Raw genomic sequence first — 22,112 nt, 5'->3', positions numbered from 1 at the left:
GAATCCTTAGAATCAAGTGGTGGTGGTGGTGGTGGGGGGGGGGGCGGGGTCCAGTGGGTAAGGCTCCATGCTCCCAATGTAGGAGGCCCGGGTTTGATCCCTGGTCAGGGAGTTGGATCCTGCGTGCACGCTGCAACTTGGAGTCCACATGCTTCAACTAAGAAGCCCACAAGAAAGCCTGCATGCCGCAACTAAAAGATCCCGCATGCAGCAACGAGGGTCCTGCATGCTGCAACTAAGACCCGGTGCAGCCTAAATAAATAAATATTTTAAAAAAAACAAAGAATCAAGTAGGGGGGGGAAAAAGCTTTGCTACTTCAAATGTGCGATCAGAGGAACAACTCATCAAGCACAATGAGGAATCACGGTAACACCGTATCACAAAAAGAAAATGAAAGTCCTCCAGAAACCAAACTTAAAGTATCAAAATAATGTGATCTGACAGAGGATCCAAATTAGCCGTCGCAAAGAAACTCAACCAGCTACAAGAAAACTCAGAAAGGCAGCTCAAGGTACTCAGGAATAAACTTAATGAACAGAGGTAATACTGTATCAAAGTGACTGAAACTCTAAAAAAACCAAATAGAAATTCTGGAACTGAAGAACTTAATAAATCAGATGAAGAAAGCACTGGAAAGAGAGCAGACCATATGGAAGCTCGAAGATAGAAATCTAGAAATGAAACAGGTAGAAAAGGAGAGAATTAAGACCAAAAAATGAGGAAATTCTATGAGAACTATCTAACTCTATTAGGAAGGGCAACGTTAAGATAATGGGTATCCCAGAAGGAGAAGAGAGGGAGAAGGGGTCAGAGAGTTTATTTAAAGAAATAATAGCTGAGAACTTCCCAAACCTGGGGAAGGAACTGTACATACAAGTCCATGAAGCTAAGAGAACATCTAATTACCTCAATACAGAAAGATCTTCTCCAAGATACATTATATTAAAACTGTTGAAACTCAATGACAAAGAAAGAATTTTAAAGGCAGCCAAGGGGAAAAAAAGATGGTAACCTACAAAGGAACCCCCATTAAGCAAGCTATCAGCAGATTTCTCAGTAGAAACTCTACAGGCCAGGAGGGTGTTATGACCCACTCAAAATATTGAAAGACAAAAACTGTCAGTCAAGAATACTCTTGGGCTTCCCTGGTGGCACAGTGGTTGAGAATCTGCCTGCTAATGCAGGGGACACGGGTTCGAGCCCTGGTCTGGGAAGATCCCACATGCCGCGGAGCAGCTGGGCCCGTGAGCCACAACTACTGAGCCTGCGCGCCTGGAGCCTGTGCTCCGCAACAAGAGAGGCCGCGATAGTGAGAGGCCCGCGCACAGCAATGAAGAGTGGCCCCCACTTGCCACAACTAGAGAAAGCCCTCGCACAGAAACGAAGACCCAACACAGCCATAAATAAAAAATAAATAAATAAATAAATAAAAATTTAAAAAAAAATAAAAAAAAGAATACTCTTTCCAGCAAAATTATCATTCAGATGTGAAGAAGAAATATAGGCTTTTCCCCAGACAAACAAAACCTAAGAGAGTTGATCAACACTAGACCTGCTTTACAAAAATGTTGAAAGGAGCTCTTCTACCTGAAATGAAAAGGCAAAAGTATACAAAACTTTGAGTAAGGTGATAGATAGAATCAGAAAATTGCAACTCTATATCAGAATAGGTTAAACACTTGATCATAGCATAAGGCTTAAAGGAAAAAAAATTGTAAAAATAACTATAGCTACTTCAATTTGGTAACAAACTCACAACATAAAAAGAAATAATTGAATCACTGGGACATCTAAAACACAAAAGGGGAGAAGGAAAAGGTCAGGACTCATATAGGCAAATGAAAACAAGATGTTATCAACAGAAAAAAAGAGTATTTTAACTATGAGATGTTTTATACAAACCTTATGGGAACAACAAAACATAAAAACAGAGGAAACTGAGAAAACATACTAGAAAATCACCAAACTAAAATGGCAGACAGAAACACAAGGAAAAAAACCACAATGGAGATATAGACCAATCAGAAAACAAAAAATAAAATGGCAGTACTATGTCCTCATTTATCAATAATCACCCTAAATGTAAATGGACTGAATTCACCAATCAAAAGGCACAGAGTGGCTGGACAAATTAAAAAGCAAGACCCAACTATATGCTGCCTCCAGGAGACTCACTCAGCTTTAAAGACAAACATAGGCTCAAAGTGAAGGGATAGAAGATGATATTCTAAGGAAATGACAGCCATGGAAATCAGGTGTCGCCATACTCATATCAGATAAAACAGACTTCAAGTCAAAAAAGGTAATAAGAGACAAAGATGGACATTATGTAATGATAAAGGGGACAATTCATCAAGAAGATGTAAGTTATTCATATATATGCTAACATAGGAGCACCAAATTATATAAAGCAATTATTAACAGACCTAAAGGGAGAAATTGACAGCAACACCATAATAGGGGATTTTAACACCGCACATACATCAAAGGATAGGTCATCCAGACAAAAAGTCAACAAGGAAAAGTACACTTAAATGAAAAGTGAGACCAGAAGGACTTGATAGATTTGTACAAAACATTCTATCCAAATGCATTCTTCTCAAGTGCACATGAAATATTCTCAAGGATAGACCATATGTTGGGACACAAACAAATCTCAGCAAATTTAAGAATGAAATCATATCAAGTATCTTTTCTGAGCACAACACTATGAAATCAGATATCAACTACAAGAAGAAAGTGGAAAAATCACAAATTTGTGAAGACTAAACAAATGCTAATGAACAAGAATTAGATCAACAAAAAAATCAAAGGAAAAATTTAAAAATACCTGAAGATAAATGAAAATGAAAATATGACATACCAAATCTATAGGGATGCAGCAAAAGCAATACTAAGAGGGAAGGTTATAGTGATACAGGCCTACCCTGAGAAACATGAAAAATCTCAAATAAATCTAAACTTACATCTAAAGGAACCAGAAAAAGAAGAATGACCGAAGCCCAAAGTCAGTAGAAGGAAAGAACTAATGAAGATCAAAGCAGAAATAAGTGAAACAGAGACCAAAAAGACAATAGAAAAGATCAATGAAACTAAGAGCTTGTCCTTTGAAAAGATAAAATTGACAAACTGTTTGCTAGACCACGAAAAAAAGAGAGAAGGCTCTGATAAAAGAAGAAATAACAAGGATACCACAGAAATATAAAGGATTGTAAGAGAATATTATGAATAGCTGTATGACAACAAATTGGACAACCTAGAAGAAATGGACAAATTCTTAGAATATCCAACCTTCCAAGACTGAACCATAAAGAAACAGAAAATTTTAATAGACTCATCTCTAGTGAAGTGGTTGAAACAGTAAACAAAAACTCCCCCCAAAACAGAAGTCCAGGACCAGACGGCTTTACAATGTGAATTCTACCAATCATTCAAAGATTTAATACCTATCTCTCAATCTCTTCTAACAAATTAAAGAAGAGGGAATACTTCCTACTCATTCTACTAGGCCAGCATTATCCTGATATCAAAATCAGGCAAGGACACCACAAAAAAATTATAGGTTCATCTCTGATGAACACAGATGCAAAAATACTCAATAAAATATCAGCAAACCATATATTAAAAGGATCATATACCATGATCAAGTGGGATTTACCCTAGGGATGCAAGGGTGGTTCAACATCCATAAATTAATCAATGTGATACACCTCATGAACAAACTGAAGGATAAAAACCATATGATTATCTCAATAGATGAAGAAGCATCTGACAAGATTTAATACCCATTTATGACAAAAAACTCTCAATAAAATAGGTATAGAAGGAATGTACCAAAAACATAATAAAGGCTATATATGACAAATGCACATCTAGCATCATACTCAACGATGAAAACCTAAAGCTATTCCTCTAATATCAGGAACAAGGCAAGGATGCCCAATCTCGCTACTCTTATTCAACATAGTATTGGAAGTCTTAGCCAGAGCAATTAGTCAAGAAATAAAAGGTATCCGTATTGGAAAAGAAGAGGTAAAACTGTAACTATTTGTGGATGACATGATTTTATATATAGAATACTCTAAAAAATTCACCAGGGACTTCCCTGGTGGCACAGTGGTTAAGAATCCACCTGCCAATGCAGGGGACATGGGTTCGAGCCCTGGTCTGGGAAGATCCCACATGCCATGGAGCAACTAAGCCTGTGCACCACAACTACTGAGCCTGCACTCTAGAGCCCATGAGCCACAACTACTGAACCCACGCACCACAACTACTGAAACCCGCGTGCCCTAGAGCCCAGGCACTGCAACTACTGAGGCCCGTGCACTCTAGAGCCCGTAAGTCACAACTACTGAGCCTGTGCGCCACAACTACTGAAGCCCGCATGCCCTAGAGCCCGCACGCCACAACTACTGAAGCCCGCACGCTCTAGGGCCCGTGTGCCACAACTACTGAGCTCGCATGCTGCAACTACTGAAGCCTGCGTGCCTAGAGTCCACGCTCTGCAACAAGGGAAGCGACCGCAATAAGTCCACGCACCTCAACGAAGAGTAGTCCCCGCCCGCCGCAACTAGAGAAAGCCCGCATACAGCAACGAAGACCCAATGCAGCCAAATAAATAAATAAAAATAAATAAATAAAATTCAGGGACTTCCCTGGTGGCACAGGGGTTAAGACTCTGCGCTCCCAAGCATGGGGCCTGGGTTCGATCCCTGGTCAGGGAACTAGATCCCACATGCATGCTGCAACTAAGGAGCCGGCAAGCCACAACTAAGACCCAGTGCAACCAAATAAATAAATAAATATTTTTTTAAAAATTCACCAAAAAACTTTTGGAAATAATAAATGAATATAGTAAAGTTGCAGGGTATAAAATTAATATTCAACAATCTGGTGCATTTCTATACACTAATAACAAACTAACAGAAAGAGCAGTTAAGAAAAGAATCCCATTTACAATCACAACAAAAAGAATATAACACTTAAGCGTAAACTTAACTCAGGAGGTGTAAGACCTCTACACTGAAAACCATAAGACTTGTTGAAAGAAACTGAAGACACAAATTAATGGAAATATATTCTGTGCTCATGGACTGGAAGAATTAATATTGTTAAAAATGTCCATATTACATAAAGTGAACTACAGATTCAACGCAATCCCTATCAAATGTCCCAAGGACATTTTCACAGAAACAGAACAAAAAATTCTAAAATTTATATGGAAACACAGAAGACCCCAAATAGTCAAAGCTATGCTGAGAAAAAAGAACAAAGCTGGAGGTATCACACTCCCTGATTTCAAATTATATTACAAAGCTACAGTATTCAAAATAGCATGTTATTTGTAGAAAACAGACACAGAGATTAATGGAACAGAACTGAGAGCACAGAAATAAACCCACACATATATGAACAAGTAATTTATAACAAAGAAGCAAAGAACACACAATGGAGAAAGAATAGTCTCTTCAATAAATGGCACCAGGAAAACTGGACCGCTACATGCAAAAGAATGAAACTAGACCACTAACTCACACCACACACACAAATCAACTTCAACTGGATTAAATACTTGAATGTAAGACCTGAAACCATAAAACTCCTTGACGAAAATAAGCAGTACACTCTTTGATCTTGGTCTTAGCAACGTTTTTCTGGATATGTCTCCTCAGGCAAGGGAAATAAAAGCAAAAATATAAAGTGAGACTAAATCAAACTAAAAAGCTTTTGTACAGGAGAGAAAACCATTAACAACATGAAAATACAACCTACTGAATAGAAGATATTTGCAAATCATATATCCAAGAAGGGGTTAATATCCAAAATAATAGAAATAACTCATACAACTCAACAACAAAAAACAAACAACTGGATTTAAAAAATGGGCAGAGGAATTAAACAGACATTTTCCCAAAGAAGATATACAAATGGCCAACAGGCACACGAAAAAATGCTCAACATTACTAATTATTAGGGAAATGCAAATCAAAACAACAATGAGATATCACCTCACACCAATCAGAATGGCTATTATCAAAAAGACAAGAGATAATAAATGTTAGAGAGGATGTGAAGAAAAGGGAACCCTCATACAGTGTTGAAAGAAATGTGAATTGTTACAGCCATTATGGAAAATAGTACAGAGATTTGTCAAAAAATTAAGAACCAGAACTACCATATGATCCAGCTATCCCACTTCTGGGTATTTATCCAAAGAATAAGACTAATTTGAAAAGATTTATGCACCTGTGTTCATCAAGTCATTATTTACAATAGCCAAGATATGGAAAGAACCAAAGCCCTACTGATGGATGAATGGATAAAGAAGATGTGGCATATATATATATATATATATATATATATATATATATATATATATATATATATATATATATATATGTATATATTCAATTGAATACTACTCAACCATAAGAAAAGATGAAATCTTACCATTTGCAACAACATGGATAGATCTTGAGGGTATTACGCTAAGTGAAATAAGTCAGATGAAGAAAGACAAATACCATATGATTTCACTCATATGTGGATTATAAACAAAGAAACAAACAAACAAACAAAGAACAGATCAAACCAAACCAAACCAAAACCACAGATACAGAGAACAGAGTAGTAGTTATGGGGGGTGGGGAGGGCAAATGGGTAAAGGGGGTCAACTGTATGGTGACAGACGGAAACTAAACTTTGGTGGTGAGCATGCTGTAGGGTATACAGAAATCAAAATATAACACTGTACACATGAAACATATGTTATAAATCAATAAAAAAACTTGTTACCAAATTAAAAAACATAGAGGAAAAGCTTTGTAACGCTGTCTTTGGCAATGATTTCTGGATTATGACACCCAAAGCACAGACAAAAAAAAGAAAAAACAGACAAATTGAACTACATCAAACTTTTGTATCTCAAAGTACACAATCAAGAGAGTGAAAAGATAATGCAAAGAATGTGAAAAAATACTTGCTAATCATGTATCTGATGAGAGATTAATATTCAGAATAGATAAAGAGCTTCTACAACTTAACAAAAAACCAACAACCAAGTCAAAAACTGAGTAAAGCACCAAATACAGGCATACCACACTTCCAGACCACCACAATAAAGCAAATATTGCAATAAAGCAAGTTATATAAAGTTTTTGGTTTCCCACTGCATATAAAAGTTATTTTTACACTATGCTGTATTATATTAAGTATGTAATAGCATCATGTCTAAGAAAACAATGTACATACCTTAATCAGAAATATTTTATTGCTAAAAAATGCTAACCACCATCTGAGCCTTTAGCAAGTCATAATCTTTTTGCAACAGTAACATCAAAGATCATTGATCACAGATCACCATAATAAACATAATAATGAAAAAGTTTGTAATGTTATGAGAATTTAGAATGTAATGTTATGAGAATTTAGTTTAGAAAAACTAAAAGTTTGTAATGTTATGAGAATTACTAAATGTTAACACAGAAACATGAAGTGAGAAAATGCTGTTGAAAAAATGGCGTTGATAGACTTGCTCAACGCAGGGTAGCCACAAACCTTCAACGTGTAGATAACGCAGTATCTGTGAAGTGCAATTAAGTGAAGTGCAAAATGAGGTATGCCTTTAGACATTTCACCAAAGAAGGTATACAAATGTCCAAGAAGCGTGAAAAGATGCTCAACATCACTCATCATTAGGGAAACACAAATCGGAATCACAATGATAAAAAAAATCACACTTTATAGCCATTAGGATGGCTATTAACAAAAAAACAAAATACAAGAAGTTTTGGTGAGGATGGGGACCAACCCTGCTGCATTGCTGGAGGGAATGTAAAATGGCACAGCTGTGAAAACAGTCGGTGGTCCTTAAAAATTTAAATATAGAATATCCATATGATCTAGCAATTCTACTTCTAGGCATAGTATATACTGCAAAGAACTGAAAGCACAGACTCAAAGAGATAACTGTATACTAATGTTCATAGCAGCTTTATTCATAATAGCCTAAAAGTAGAAACAACTCAATTGTTCATCAACAGATGAAAGGATAAACAAAAATGTGGTATTATACGCATATGGAATATTATTCAGCCTTAAAAAGGATTGAAATTCTTAGAAACGTTATGCTAAGTAAAATAAGTCAGATACAAAAGGACAAATATTCCATTTATATGAGGTACCTAGAACAGGGAAATTCATGGAGATAGAAAGCAGAATAGAGGTTACCTGGGGTTGGGGGAATAGGGGCATGGGAATTATTATTTAATGGGTATGGAGTTTCAATTTGGGATGTTACATAAGTTCCAGAAATGGATAGTGGTGATGGTTGTACGATGTTGTGAATGTACTTAGTGCCACTGAATTGTACACTTAAAAATGGCTGAGCGTGCATTTTATCATAATTTTAAAAAATATACAACCGTTCTGGAAGGGTATTTGGCAAACTATGAAAGATTTACATCCTTTTACATCAGTAATCCCACTTCTAGGAATCTATCCAGAGGATATACCTCCAAGAATATGAAAATACATGTGCATAACAGTATTCATTGTTAACAGTATGCTTGTAATTGCAAAATACTGTAAATAACCCATATGCCCATAAACTGAACGACTGAATAAAGTATGTACACACAATGTACTACTGGGTTGGCAAAAAGGTTCATTTTTTTCTGTAAGATGGCTCTAGTAGCACTTAGTTGTCTTTAACTTCATTTGAAACAGTTTTGTTAGACTGTGACAGCTGTCATATCAGTGTGCATTTAAAAAAAGACTTAACAAAATTGGTGAATTTTTGTGTAGCCATTTTAATATTGAAGATGAAAGAAAAAAAGCAACATTTTCGGCATATTATGCTTTATTATTTCAGGAAAGGTAAAAACACAACTGAAATGCAAAAAAAAGATTTGTGCCAGTGTATGGAGAAGGTGCTGTGACTGATCGAACATGTCAAAAGCAGTGAAGTTTTGTCCTGGAGATTTCTCGCTGGACGATGCGCCACAGTCGGTAGACCAGTTGCAGTGACCAAATTGAGAGATTAATTGAGAACAATCAATGTTATACAATGCGGGAGATAGCCAACACACTCAAAATATTCCAAATCAAGCACTGAAAATCATTTGCACCAGCCTGGTCATGTTAATCGCTTTGACATTTGGGTTCCACATAAGCTAAGCGAAAAAAACCTTCTTGACTGTATTTCCGCATGTGATTCTGTACTTGAACGTAATGAAAACGTTCCGTTTTTAAAACAAATTGTGATGAGCGATGAAAAGTGGATACTGTACAATAATGTGGAACAGAAGAGACTGTGGGGCAAGCGAAATGAACCACTACCAACCACAGCAAAGGCTGGTCTTCATCCAAAGAAGGTGATGTTGTGTATACAGTAGGATTGGAAGGGAGTCCTCTATTATGAGCTCCTTCCAGAAAACCAAACGATTAATTCCAACAAGCACTGCTCCCAATTAGACCAAATGAAAGCGGCACTCGACGAAAAGCATCCAGAATTAGTCAACAGAAAATGCATAATCTTCCATCAGGATAACGCCAAGACCGCGTGTTTCTTTGATGACCAGGCAAAAACTGTTACAGCCTGGCTGGGAAGTTCTGATTCATCCACCGCATTCATCAGACATTGCACCTTCGGATTTCCATTTATTTAGGTCTTTACAAAATTCTCCGAATAGAAAAACTTTCAATTCCCTGGAAGACTGTAAAAGGCACCAGGAACAGTTCTTTGCTCAAAAAGATAAAAAATTTTGGGAAGATGGAATTATGAAGTTGCCTGAAAAATGGCAGAAGGTAGTGGAACAAAAGGATGAATATGTTGTTCAATAAAGCTCTTGGTGAAAATGAAAAATGTGTCTTTTATTTTTACTTAAAAAGCAAAGGCACTTTTTGGCCAACCCAATAACTATGGAGTTGTAAATAATAAAGATGATCTCTATGAACTGATATGGAGTGATTTCCAGGACATACTGTTAAGTGAAAGAAGCAAAGTGCAAAGAGTATAATATGCTTCTCCTCATGTAAGAAAAAAGAAGCTATGAGAAAATACGCATGTATCAGCTTTTTTGTGTAAAAAGAAATGCATGATGGGTACACCAGGGACTAATGTGATTAGTTACCAGCAGAGAGTTGGTAGGAATGGAGTGCAGAGAATTGGGGGGTGGGACTGGCACAGGAGAGGTGAGAAAGGAACAATATTTGAGTGTATCTTTTTGTAGAGCTCTCTTTGAATAATGGCAATATTCTAGGTACTCCGAAAATAAAAACAATTTAAAGTAACCATGATGAGGGCGGGGGGACACAAAACAAAATATAAACAGTCACAACAGTCACAAATGAACCTAAGTGTACTACAGATGAACCACACGGAAAGGAGAGAGGAAGACAACTAACGTAAGTAAATGAAACACCATATTTTGACAGCATGGCTCAAGATAAAAAGAACTGCACACAAATAGTGAACTCTGTTAGGAAATTTCTAACAGGGATATGGGTTAGCAATCCTAAAATTACTTTATGTGTATCCTAGGATTGAACAAATAAATATACCATGGATAATTAGAGCCAGATTTCTCACTAGAAGAGAAGGAAAGGGCTTTTTGGAAACATGGTTGGTTCTAAGGCTCGGGCAAGGAAAACACAAGTTGAGCCTGGTTCAGCCTGCGGAACAGAAAGTAAGGAAGTGATTAAAAAAAATAATGGGCTTATCCAAAGGGTACAGGAGGCAACCTGAAGGAGCTCCCAATGGCCAAAGCTGGGACTCTGAGCAATAAAGTAACTTTTATTATAGAGTAACATAAATATATATTATATATAAAATAATAGAGTAAAATAAATGTTCATGAGCTCATACTGACACAAATAACTGAATAAATCAATGAAGGAAAAAGAACAGCTCTTCTTCACAGAATTATAATTAAGTGTAGAAGGAATGATGGAAACAGAAAACCACCATTAGGTAAATAGTGCAGCAATAACTATTACGGGCAGAAATCATTAACAGATGCTAAAATTAGTGAGCAAAAGGATATTTGCATACTCTCAAGGAAACTTATTAATTAGAAAGGAAAAATTATTGTTTACAGCAGAGAAATGTGGCAGACAGTACCTTAAGGAAGTCATCCAAGTTAGTGTAAGGCAAACCACATTATGTACCCTACCTCACTGGTATGATGTACTGAGACAGGTGGAATGTGATTTCTACGGTATTCTTGACAGAAATACATAACCTCAATTGAATCCATGAGAGAACATCGGACAAACCTAAATCAATGGGCATTCTACTAAGTAGCTGGCCAGTGCTCTTCAAATGCATCCAGGTCACTAAAGACTGAGGAAGTGTCACAAATGGAAGAGACTAAAGGAGACATGACAATTAAAGGCAATGTGGGATCCTGGATCAGAAAAGGACATTAATGGAAAACTACTGATTTCTCAGTAAGGTCTCTATACTGGTTAATAATATTCCATCAGTGTTAATATTCAGTTTTACTACGGTTTTGTAAGACGTTAACATTAAGGGAATCTGAGTGAAGGGCACAGGAGAACTCTACTATTTTTACAACTTTCTATAAGCTTAAAATTACTTTAAAAGTTTTAAAAAAAAAAACAGTCAATCTAAATCTTTGGGGAACATGGTTTGGTGGATTCACAATTATTCACCAAGCTGAATTCATACTACTGATAATTATTTTTAATTTTGAAAATCTGGAGAGAAGTCTCTATTTTTTGCACTCCCTATCATACGTTTGTATCTTTATAATAGGTAGTGTTTCAACTTAGGCATTACCATGTCTTTCTTCACACATGACAGTCAGTTCCTTAAGAATACATACTAAGACCTAGTTACTTCTACATTCTATGACTAGCAGTCCTTGTCTAAAGGAAATGCTCCATAATTGTATTCTGAATAAATGATTAAGTAAAAGATCTCAATGCTATAGGAATTATTTACTTACGCTCCACAAAGGAAGTAAAGAGCATTCTGAACCTGCTAAGCCGACTACCTTCATCAGCCCACATCCGTATCACCCCAACTCCTGTTTTAAGCATTACATCATTGGCCACAGTGCTGCAAAACTTGGCCTTCAGATTTTCAATAGAACTGCTCCCATCGTAGACTGCAACGAAGTTTCTCTTGCATTCATTTGAGTGCTCCATTTGATAATCTAGGAACCTCAAATAAATCTGTAACATTAAAACAAAGAAAAACAGTGCTTTTAAAAAGGTACATTAAATTTTCTAGTTCTATTATCCAATTAATGTGTAAGTTAAGACTGCATTGAGTTATAACACCTGACAGAAAAACAGTAGCTAAAAGGATGATGCCTAAGTAGGTAAAAGAACTAAGACTAATGGTCTGTTTCTCTGGTTGTCTTAATAATGAAACCAAGCATTAAAGGAACCTAAAGTTTGTGTTTTGTCTGTAAAGAGAAGAAATTTTTTGCTCCACAAAAGCATGACTATCTTACATATTTTCCTTGTTATAAAAGCAAACTCGTGGTACTGACAAACTGGGAAAATAAAAGAACCATAATTCTATTACTCTAACAATTATCATGATAAATTTTTTTCAGTTTTTCTTCACATTTTTAAAAAAATTTATTTTATTTATTTATTTATTTTTGGCTGTGTTGGGTCTTCGTTGCTGCGTGCACAGGCTACTCTCGTTGCAGGGCCCGTGCTTCTCATTGTGGTGGCTTCTCTTGTTGCAGAGCATGGGCTCTAGGCGTGCGGGCTTCAGTAGTTGTGATGCACGGGCTTAGTTGCTCCACAGCATGTGGGATCTTCCCAGATCAGGGATCGAACCCATGTCCCCTGCATTGGCAGGTGGATTCTTAACCACTGCACCACCAGGGAAGTCGCTCTTCACATTTTCAAAACCTAAGTATAATTGTAAGATACACACATCCTGCTTTTGCTGTAACACATCAAAACTTATCTGTACTCTTCATAACTGTAATCATTCCCATGATGTCTTGTCATTTATTTACCCACTATCTCACTGTTGCACATTTAAGTGGTTTTAAGATTTTACTCCATAAATTAACAATTTCTACATTTTCAGTCAGAATGATTTAAACTGGAGTTCCAAAATAAGCACTATTATAGTTTTCTATTTTGCTTAGTATCCCCCTTCCTCAAATTTTATAGGCAGCTTGCTACCTGGCAGTAAGTTATTCTTAAAATGTGCCTGACCCATTCTCATTTGAAGAGTTCCGTTAGATTGTAGGCTTAGAAAGACCTTGAGTATAATCTCCAAAAGAACAGAATGAAATAGGTATTATTCTTTATGGGCTGGGAGGAAATTAAGGCTCACAGGGATTACGGAACTTGCCCAAGGTTACTTAGGGCGAGGACTTGAACCTAGGTTGCTCTGACTCTTAAAGTGTATGTTCTTCCCATCGCCTGGGATGCCTTCTATGTGTGCAGGCACACACACACACATACTCTCTCATACACAGTTCACCTTTTGGCTCTAGCTGTTCACAGGTGACTCTACAATTAAAATAATATTTTAGTGAATGAAGAATAAAGACTTCTTTGATTGCCATTGGAGACATCTAGTGGGTATTCACCTGCTGGTTGCTATCTCTGAGGTAGCAGTATGATGCCACACCCATTCTTTATTGTAAAGGGCTTCATAAAACAAAAATGTCAGATATTTTTCCCCCTAAAATACCTTGATGACATAAAACTAAGAACAAAAACTCAAAAATACAGCTCAGAGTTAAGTTTTGACTAGTAACTTTGGCTTATTTGAAATGACCAATTAGCCACTTTCAAGAGACTGGTGGAAAATCACCGGTAATGGATTTCCATTTCAAAATTTCATAAAACCTCCACAAATATATTTTAACACAGAAGCAATATGTTTGCTTAAAATATATCATTTGTTTTCAATACTTTCTTCATCAGTCATATAACCAAAACATACTGCCCATGGTTCTCTAGCAGTATCACTACTACTGTAATTATTTGTCTTCTCCATTAGATTGTACCGTCTTCTAATGAGCGTATCACATGCTAATTCTATCCAGTACAATTCTTGCTGAGAGCAATTAATGAAAAAGTGACTAGTGACTATAAAACCTAGTTTGGTAGAGCTAAATACCAGGAAAATAATCAAGAAGTCTGAAGTATTTACTTTTTTTTTTTTTAAACTGAAGAAACATGGTACTTGTATAAGGCCATAGTAAATGCCCTTTAAATATATAACTTTTAAAAGTCAAGGTTTTAAGGCAAGTCATATGACAAGAATGACATTCTTTTCTATTGTGAATACAGTTAAATACTGAAGTTAATAGTTTAATTCAACTGATCTTCAGAAAATATTTCTAACAATATGAGGCTGACAAGTTGCAATGGGTGGAGGGGGACACAAACCACTCTTCTCTCACCTAGATTGCAGAAGATGAGATCTTTTACTAAACATAAATACTCCTGGCCTCTTACCCACTCCTATACCCTCCCCAGGGAAGTGGAGAGAGTCACTTGGATGGGGGGCAATTTGGTCCCTTTTTCCTTCCCTCTTTCCCTGGACCAGTGAGTACGAGAAACAGTGACCTGGGTAAGTGGGTCTCTTCTGCAGATGCACTTTCCCTGGATGGGATGGTCCAGTCTAGACTGAGGTAGGAGGTGGACCTAGTGGGTAGGGAATTAGCAAGTCTAGTTTGACTCTCTCACTAAGCTGTTTCCCCTAGCCTTTAGTGTAATAAAGGGGCTAGTCTGAATCTCCATGTTCTCAACTGGTTCATAACTCCAGTGGGGAAAAAAACGCTTTTTATTAGAGCCTCCAAAGGCCCCAAAAGAAATGCAATGAAATCCTCAGAAAGCTGTTATTTTTATGGAAAGGCCACTGATAAAAATAGACTAAAACACTACTTACATACTCAAACACCAATGACTTCATTGGTATATATAAGTGAATATTTCTTCAACATCACCCATTAACTAGTTTACCCCATTTTGAGTACTCAAGGGTTATGGTGGTCTTTCATATTTTTTCTTTTAAAGTATTTAAAAGCATCTGCTTACTTTCTTATTTAACACAATTTTAAAAATTTGACCCACTTTTTACAAAATAAATTTATTTTTGGCTGCATTGGGTCTTCGTTGCGGTACATGGGCATTCTCTAGTTGCAGTGAACGGGGGCTACTCTTCGTTGTGGTGCGAGGCCTTCTCACTGCAGTGGCTTCTCTTGTTGCAGAGCACAGGCTGTAGGCGTGTGGACTTCAGTAATTATGGCACGCAGGCTCAGCAGTTGTGGCTCACGGGCCCTAGAGCATGCGGCCTCAGTAGTTGTGGCTTGTGGGCTCTAGAGCGCAGGCTCAGTAGTTGTGGCACACGGGCTTAGTTGCTCCATGGCATGTGGGATCTTCCCAGACCAGGGCTTGAACCCGTGTCCCCTGCACTGGCAAGCAGATTCTTAACCACTGCGCCACCAGGGAAGTCCCTTGATCCACTTTCCATGTCAACTGTGAACAGTATTTTTTATGTTAACTTTAAAAAATCGACTTACTTTTATTAATAAAAAGTAACATTCTCTACTATTCAACATTCTAGGTCACACTCCTAAAAAACTTATGAATATAGAATCATTTCTTCACGAAGTATTTCAAGAAAGAGCAAGATCTAAAGTATTAATTTCACTTAAGCATTTAAATACTTAACTATTATATATGGTCAAAAAACCCCACCTCTGTACATTCATCCCTCAGTATCCATGGGGAACTGGTCCTAGAAAGGACCAGATCTGGATACCAAAATCTGCAGATGCTCAAGTCCCATATTCAGCCCTTTGTATTTGTGCTTCTGCATCTATAGATCCAACCTACTGCAGATTGTGTAGTACTGTAATATTTATTGAAAAAATCTCTATATAAGTGAACCCGTGCCGTTCAATTCCGTGTACAATTGACCCTTGAACAACGTGGGTTTGAACTGTGCAAGCCCACTTATATGGGTTTTATTCAATAAATATATACTACAGTACTACACAGTCTGTAGTTGGTTAAATCTGAGGATGCGGAACCTCAGATACAGAGGGCTGACTATAAAGTTATACTCAGAATTTCAACTGCAAGCAGGTTGGTAGCCCTATCCCGTGTTGTTCCAGTGTCAACTGTACAGCTAAAGCCTTCTATGTTCCCATTATCTTTCCTACACATCCCATCCTAAGTATAATTTTTATAATTCCTATGTACATTTTTAGATTTTTAAATTTATGTATCTGTAAAAATATATAGTAGTTTTTGTATACTTTATTTACTTTTTTGTATATTTTAAAATCTTGGATCAACTGTAGAAATGAGTCACTATCCATTTTCCTTTTGGACATTTAGCTTGCTTCCACTTTTTAAAATATTAAATACTGCTGTAAACATTCTTGTACTCTTGTTATGCTCTCATACGATGAGTATCTGGGTATTTATCTAGAAGCAGGGTTGCTGTATTGTAGGACATAACAAATTTCAGCTTTACCAGAGCATGCCAAATGACTTTCCAAAGTGGCTGTAGCAATTTATTCTTCCAAAGTAAGTTAAGAGAATTTCAGTTCCTCAATCCTTGCTGACACTTGGTCACAACAAGACATTCAGTCACGTCTCAAGTAATATATAATAAAATCCTCTGACAAATGCAAGTCAAGCGACAGCCACCATAATCAAGAAGTTCCATCACCCCCCAAATTCTCTCCTGCTGCTCCTCAGCAGTCGAAATCCATCTTCAATCTTGTTTCCTGGTGACCAATGACCTTTTGCTGTCGTTCCACCTTTCCCATATAAATAAAATTTTTTTTTGGCTGTGCTGGGTCTTCATGGCTGCACATGGGCTTTTCTCTAGTTGCGGTGAGCAGGGGCTACTCTTCGTTGCGATGCGTGGGCTTCTCATTGCGATGGCTTCTCTTGTTGCGGACCCCAGAGTGCACAGGCTTCAGTAGTTGTGGCACGTGGGCTCAGTAGTTGCGGCTCATGGGCTCTAGAGAGCACAGGCTCAGTAGTTGTGGCACACGGGCTTAGTTGCCCTGTGGCATGTGGGATCTTCCTGGACCAGGGATCGAACCCATGTCCCCTGCATTGGCAGGCGGATTCTTAACCACTGGACCACCAGGGAAGTCCTAAGTAAAAATTTTATACAAATAAAATCACAGTATTCTGAGTCTGGATTCTTTGATTAGCACAATGCATTTGAGATTCTTCCATGCTACTGCATCACCAATAGTTCGTCTCTTTTTATTCCTGAATACATTTCACTACATAGATGTACCAAACTTTATTAACAACTGAGGAACACTTAAACTGTTCCCAGTTTTTGTTCATTACGGATAAAGCTACCATGAACATTCACATCCATGTTCTTTGTGTGTAAACATATTTTTCTTTCTCCTGGGTACCCAGCCAGGAGACTGCTGAATCACATGGTAACTTAATAAGAAACCATCAAGCTGTTTTCCAAAATGGCTATATTATTTTGCATTCCTACCAGGAGTGTTATTAGATTCTCAGTTGCTCTACATAGTTCCCAGCACCTGGTATTGTCGTTTTTAAAAATTAGTTCTTTTAATAGAGGTATAGAGCTATCCCATTGTTGTTTTAATTTGCAGTTTTGAAATGTCTAAATCTTCTTTGGTGAGGTGTCTGTTCCAATCTTCTGCCCATTTTTAAATTGGGTACTTTTCTTATTGTTGCGTTTTGAGTTCTGGGTTAAAGAAGTCTTTTGACAAACGATTTACAAATATTTCCTCTGAGCGCCTTTTCTTTTCACTCAACAATGTCTTTCACAGAGAAAAAGCTTTAATTTTAATGAAGTCCAATTTATAAGATTTTTCTTGTATGGATTCTCCTTTGATGTCATATCTAAGAACTCTTTCTCTAACCCAAAGTCAGAGATTTTGCCTATGTTTTCTTCTAAAAGTTTTGCAATATAGTTGTTTTTATATAAGATATTAAGATATAGGTATAGGTCAAAATTTTTTTCTTTTTGAAATATGGGTAATCCAATTGTTCTAGCACCATTTGTTAAAAGACTAGACTGTGCTTTCTCCATTGAACTGACTTTGTATCTCTGTAAAAAACATCAATTAACTGTATTTGAATGAATCCTTTTCTGGGCTCTATTCTGTTAAACTGATCTATGTGTCTGTCCTTTTGTTAGTACCACACTGTCTTGATTACTGAAGATTTAAAGTCCCGAAATCAGGTAGTGAGTCTTCCATCTTTGTACCTTTTCAAAATTGTTCTGGCTCTTGTAATTCCTTGCCTTTTCATTATACTCTTGAAAGTCTGTCGACATTTGCAAAAATATAGTGGGGGTTTTAATTTCAACTGTGTTCATTTATATAGATCTATTTTAGAAGAACTGATGTTAACAGTACTGAGTCCATCAACAGGTATACATAGTATATATCTCCATTTATTTAGGCCTTCTTTGAATTCTTTCATCAGGGTTCTGCAGGTTTTCAGTTTACAGATGCTGTGCCTATTTTTTGGGGGGGGGGGAAGTGCTACTTTAAATGGTACTGCTGCTTTCTTAATTTTGAACTCCAATTGTTCATTCTTCAAATGTTGAACTAGATAGTATAGTTGACCCTTGAACAACATGGGAGTTAGGGGCACTGACCCTCCTTGCAGTCAAAAATCCACACATAACTTTATAGTCAGCCCACCATATCCTTGGTTTTGCACCTGTGGATTCAACCAGCCATGGATGGTGTAGTAGTAGGTATTTACCCTAAAAAAAAAAATCCATGTATCAGTGGACCTGTGCACTTCAAACTCGTGTTGTTCAAGGATCAACTGTATATATAAAAAATACAATTGATATTTGTCTATTGGTCTTTTATCCTACAACCTTGCTAAACTGATTTGTTCCAGGAGTTTTTTGAGAGTATATTTCCTGTTAATTTTTTTACATAATCATGTCATCTGCAAAAATAGTTTTCAATCTGTATGCCATTATGCACTGTCTACAACTTCCAATATGGTGTTAAATGGGAGTTACCTTGTTGCTGGTTTTGAGGGAGAAAGCATTCAGCTTTTCACCATTAAGTATGGTGTCATCTGTAGATTTTGGCAGACACCCTTTATCAGGTTACAGAAGTTCCACTCTATTTTTATTTCTCTGATTTTTTTTTGTCATGAATGGGTGTTGATTTTTTAACAGATTGAGATAATCATGTAGCTTTCCTTCTTAATTTATATAATGAATTACACTGATTTTTCAAATGTTGAATTGGCCTTGCATTCCTGGGATAAACCACACTTGGCTGTGATTATTTAAGTGCATTATACTTCTTATATATTGCTGGATTAGGTTGGCTAATACTTTAAGGATTTTTGCATCTATTTTCTTTTTTTTAATCTAAAAATTTTTTTGACGTGGACCATTTTAAAAGTCTTTATTGAATTTGTTACAATGCTGCTTCTGCTTTATGATTTGTTTTTTTGGCTGCAAGGCACGCGGGATCTTAGCTCTCCGACCAGGGATCAAACCCGCACCCCCTGCATTGGAAGGCAAAGTCTTAACCACTGGACCACCAGGGAAGTTCCCTGCATCTATTTTCTGGAATAACAATTATGATACCAATTCCAACATGTGGGTCTTCTTTTCCCCCCACACCACCAGCAATTCTCAAACATCAGCTGGGTGTCCTACAATTCAACTCAATTATGACACCATCTACCCAGAGACAGCATCCGATTCTGAAGGTTGAGGGCTTACTCCCAGGAGACTGGCCTCCACTTCAGATGCCAAACACGAGTCCAGGTTGTCACATGATTCTGACTGACTGGCTATAAATCTGAGGTTCCTAAGATCTCATTCTTGGGTTCCTTTAATTTGCTAGGGTGGCTTACAGGACTCAGAAAACCAGTTTACTTACTAGATTATTTGTTACCCTGGTAATAAGCCTCCATCTTTTGGGGATTTCCAGAAGTCACCTCATTAACATAAACTCACTTGTGGTTGAAAGGGCTTGTTATGAATAACAAGACACCCATTTCAACTTTACGGCTCTGAAACATTTTCAGGAACTGGGGACAAGAGACCAAATATTGTAACAATAGATGCTCTCATTGCTCTTATCACTCAGGAAATTCCAAGGGTTTTGTGAGCTCTGAGCCAGAAATGTGCATGAAGACCAAATATATATATTTCTTATTACGGAGCAAAACCTCACAGGGGGAATATTGATCAGTAGTTTCCTTATAATGTCTTCGGTGGTATCAGGGTGATGCTTGTCTTGAGTTTAGAAGCGTTCCTCCCCTTGTACTTCTTGGAAGAGATTGCAAAGAACTGGCATTATTTCCCCTTTAAATGTTTATAATTTGTCAGTGTATCCATTTAGGAGCTTTCTTTGTAAGGTTTTTAACTATGAATTCAATTTATTTCATAAATATATGGCCATTCAGGTTACATATTTCTTCTTAGATGTGTTTGGGCAGCTTGTGGTTTTTAAGGAACCTGTCCATTTCGTTTGAGTCATCTGATTTGGGGGCACAGAAAGGTCCATTGTTTTATTGGAGGATCTATAGCGAAGTCCTCTCTTTTGTGCCTGATGTTGGTAAAATGGTTTATATTCATCCAGATATTTACCATTTCTGTACCCTTTCATGAAATTCCAAGATTCTTTCTAGTGCCATTTCTCTTTTATCTAAAGAACTTCCTTTAGCATTTCTTTTATAGCAGGTCTGCAGGCAATGAATTCTTTAAGTTTGTCTTCATTAGGGTATGTACTTACTTTGCCCTCATTCCTGAAAGGATATTTTTGCTGGATATAAAATTCTTAAGTTCACAGTTCCTTTTTTCAGCACTTAAAGGTTTTGACGCTTGGCTTTGATGATTTCTGAAGAGAAATCCATAGTCATTCAAATTGTCGTTCCTTTATACAAAACACATCATTTTTCTGTGTCACATCTCAAAGCTTTCAATCTTAGGATTCAAGTAGCTTGATTTGATATCAGTAGGCTTTGTTTTATGTTTGTTTTTATCCTGTTTGCTGTTTGAATCTGTAAATTTGTCTTTCACCAATTTTTTTGCAGGTATTTCTTCAAATATTTTTTCTACAACAATCTTTTCTCTTTCTGGTACTTAAGTGACATAAATTTTAGGCCTTTTGAAACTGTTCCACAGGTCCCTGAGGCTTTAGTATAATTTGTTTGCAATCTTTTTTTCTCAGTACTTCAGATTAGGTAGTTTCTACTGAGTCACCTTCAAGTTTACTGACTTTCCTCTATAATCTCCACTCTCCTATTGGCCCATACAGTGAATATTTTTTAGAAGTTTAAGATATATTTTTTCCATTCTTAAATTTTCACTTGGTTCTTTTTTATAGTTTCTATTTCTCTGCTAAGATCTATCTTTTCACTCATTTCAGGAATGTTTACCTTTACCTCATGGAACATGGTTATATTGTTGCTTTAAAATCTACAATTCATCTGAGTCCTGTTAGGGTTGGGATCTGCTGCTTTCTCCTTTCAGAATTAATCACATTTCCCTGGTTCTTTATATTGCGAGTAATTTTTAAATTATATCCTGCACATTTTGGATGTAACACTGAAACTCTGGGTCCTCTTAAAAATCTGTGGAAAATGTTGAGTTCTGTTGCTTGTTTTATCAGGCAACCTACCCAGAAACGTTCAGATTGCATGTACTGCCTCTGTTTGTGGGTGTTGGTTCCGTTTTCAAGGCCTCTGCTGTGCTATGTAGACTTGCCCAGGGCATGCCCTACTCAGGCACTTGGACAGTGTTTATAATGTAATTTGGTCCTCAACACCTTTGCCATGTTTCTGTGGGCCTGTTCCATGCATATGCAGCTCAGGAGTAAGCCAGAATTAGCGCCTGTCTCTAGCTCCCTGTTCTCCAAGAATTCTCATTCTCTGGGTAATACGATCTCCTCTTCTCAGTTCCTCTGGTGGCCAGAAAGATAAGTTTTCCTCACAGTTTTTAGTCTCCTAACCTGTTATGAGTTCTGAGTGACTAAGAACAAAGAGAAAAAAAACCAATGGGGATTCCCTCCATAACTCTCCAGATATCACCATATCCTTTTCCAAGTTCCACTGGTTAAGGAGATCGGGTTTCAGTTGCTGCTGTAGC

The 22,112-nt window shown here is 37.1% G+C and overlaps 1 protein-coding gene across 1 annotated transcript in view; it reads right to left on the bottom strand.

The window, feature by feature from the left end:
• NETO2 (neuropilin and tolloid like 2) overlaps positions 1-22,112 on the bottom strand; it is a 69,130-nt gene that overhangs the window by 12,215 nt on the left and 34,803 nt on the right. Inside the window, exon 7 of the mRNA XM_068527574.1 lies at positions 11,977-12,205. Within this exon, the coding sequence (XP_068383675.1) occupies positions 11,977-12,205 (229 nt within the window). The remainder of the gene's footprint in view (positions 1-11,976; positions 12,206-22,112) is intronic.

This window comes from Eschrichtius robustus, chromosome 19 (genome assembly GCF_028021215.1).
Source record: "Eschrichtius robustus isolate mEscRob2 chromosome 19, mEscRob2.pri, whole genome shotgun sequence".
NCBI classification, from domain to species: domain Eukaryota; kingdom Metazoa; phylum Chordata; class Mammalia; order Artiodactyla; family Eschrichtiidae; genus Eschrichtius; species Eschrichtius robustus.
Note: the sequence above shows the minus strand (reverse complement) of the source record. Positions and strands in the feature narration are given on the sequence as shown.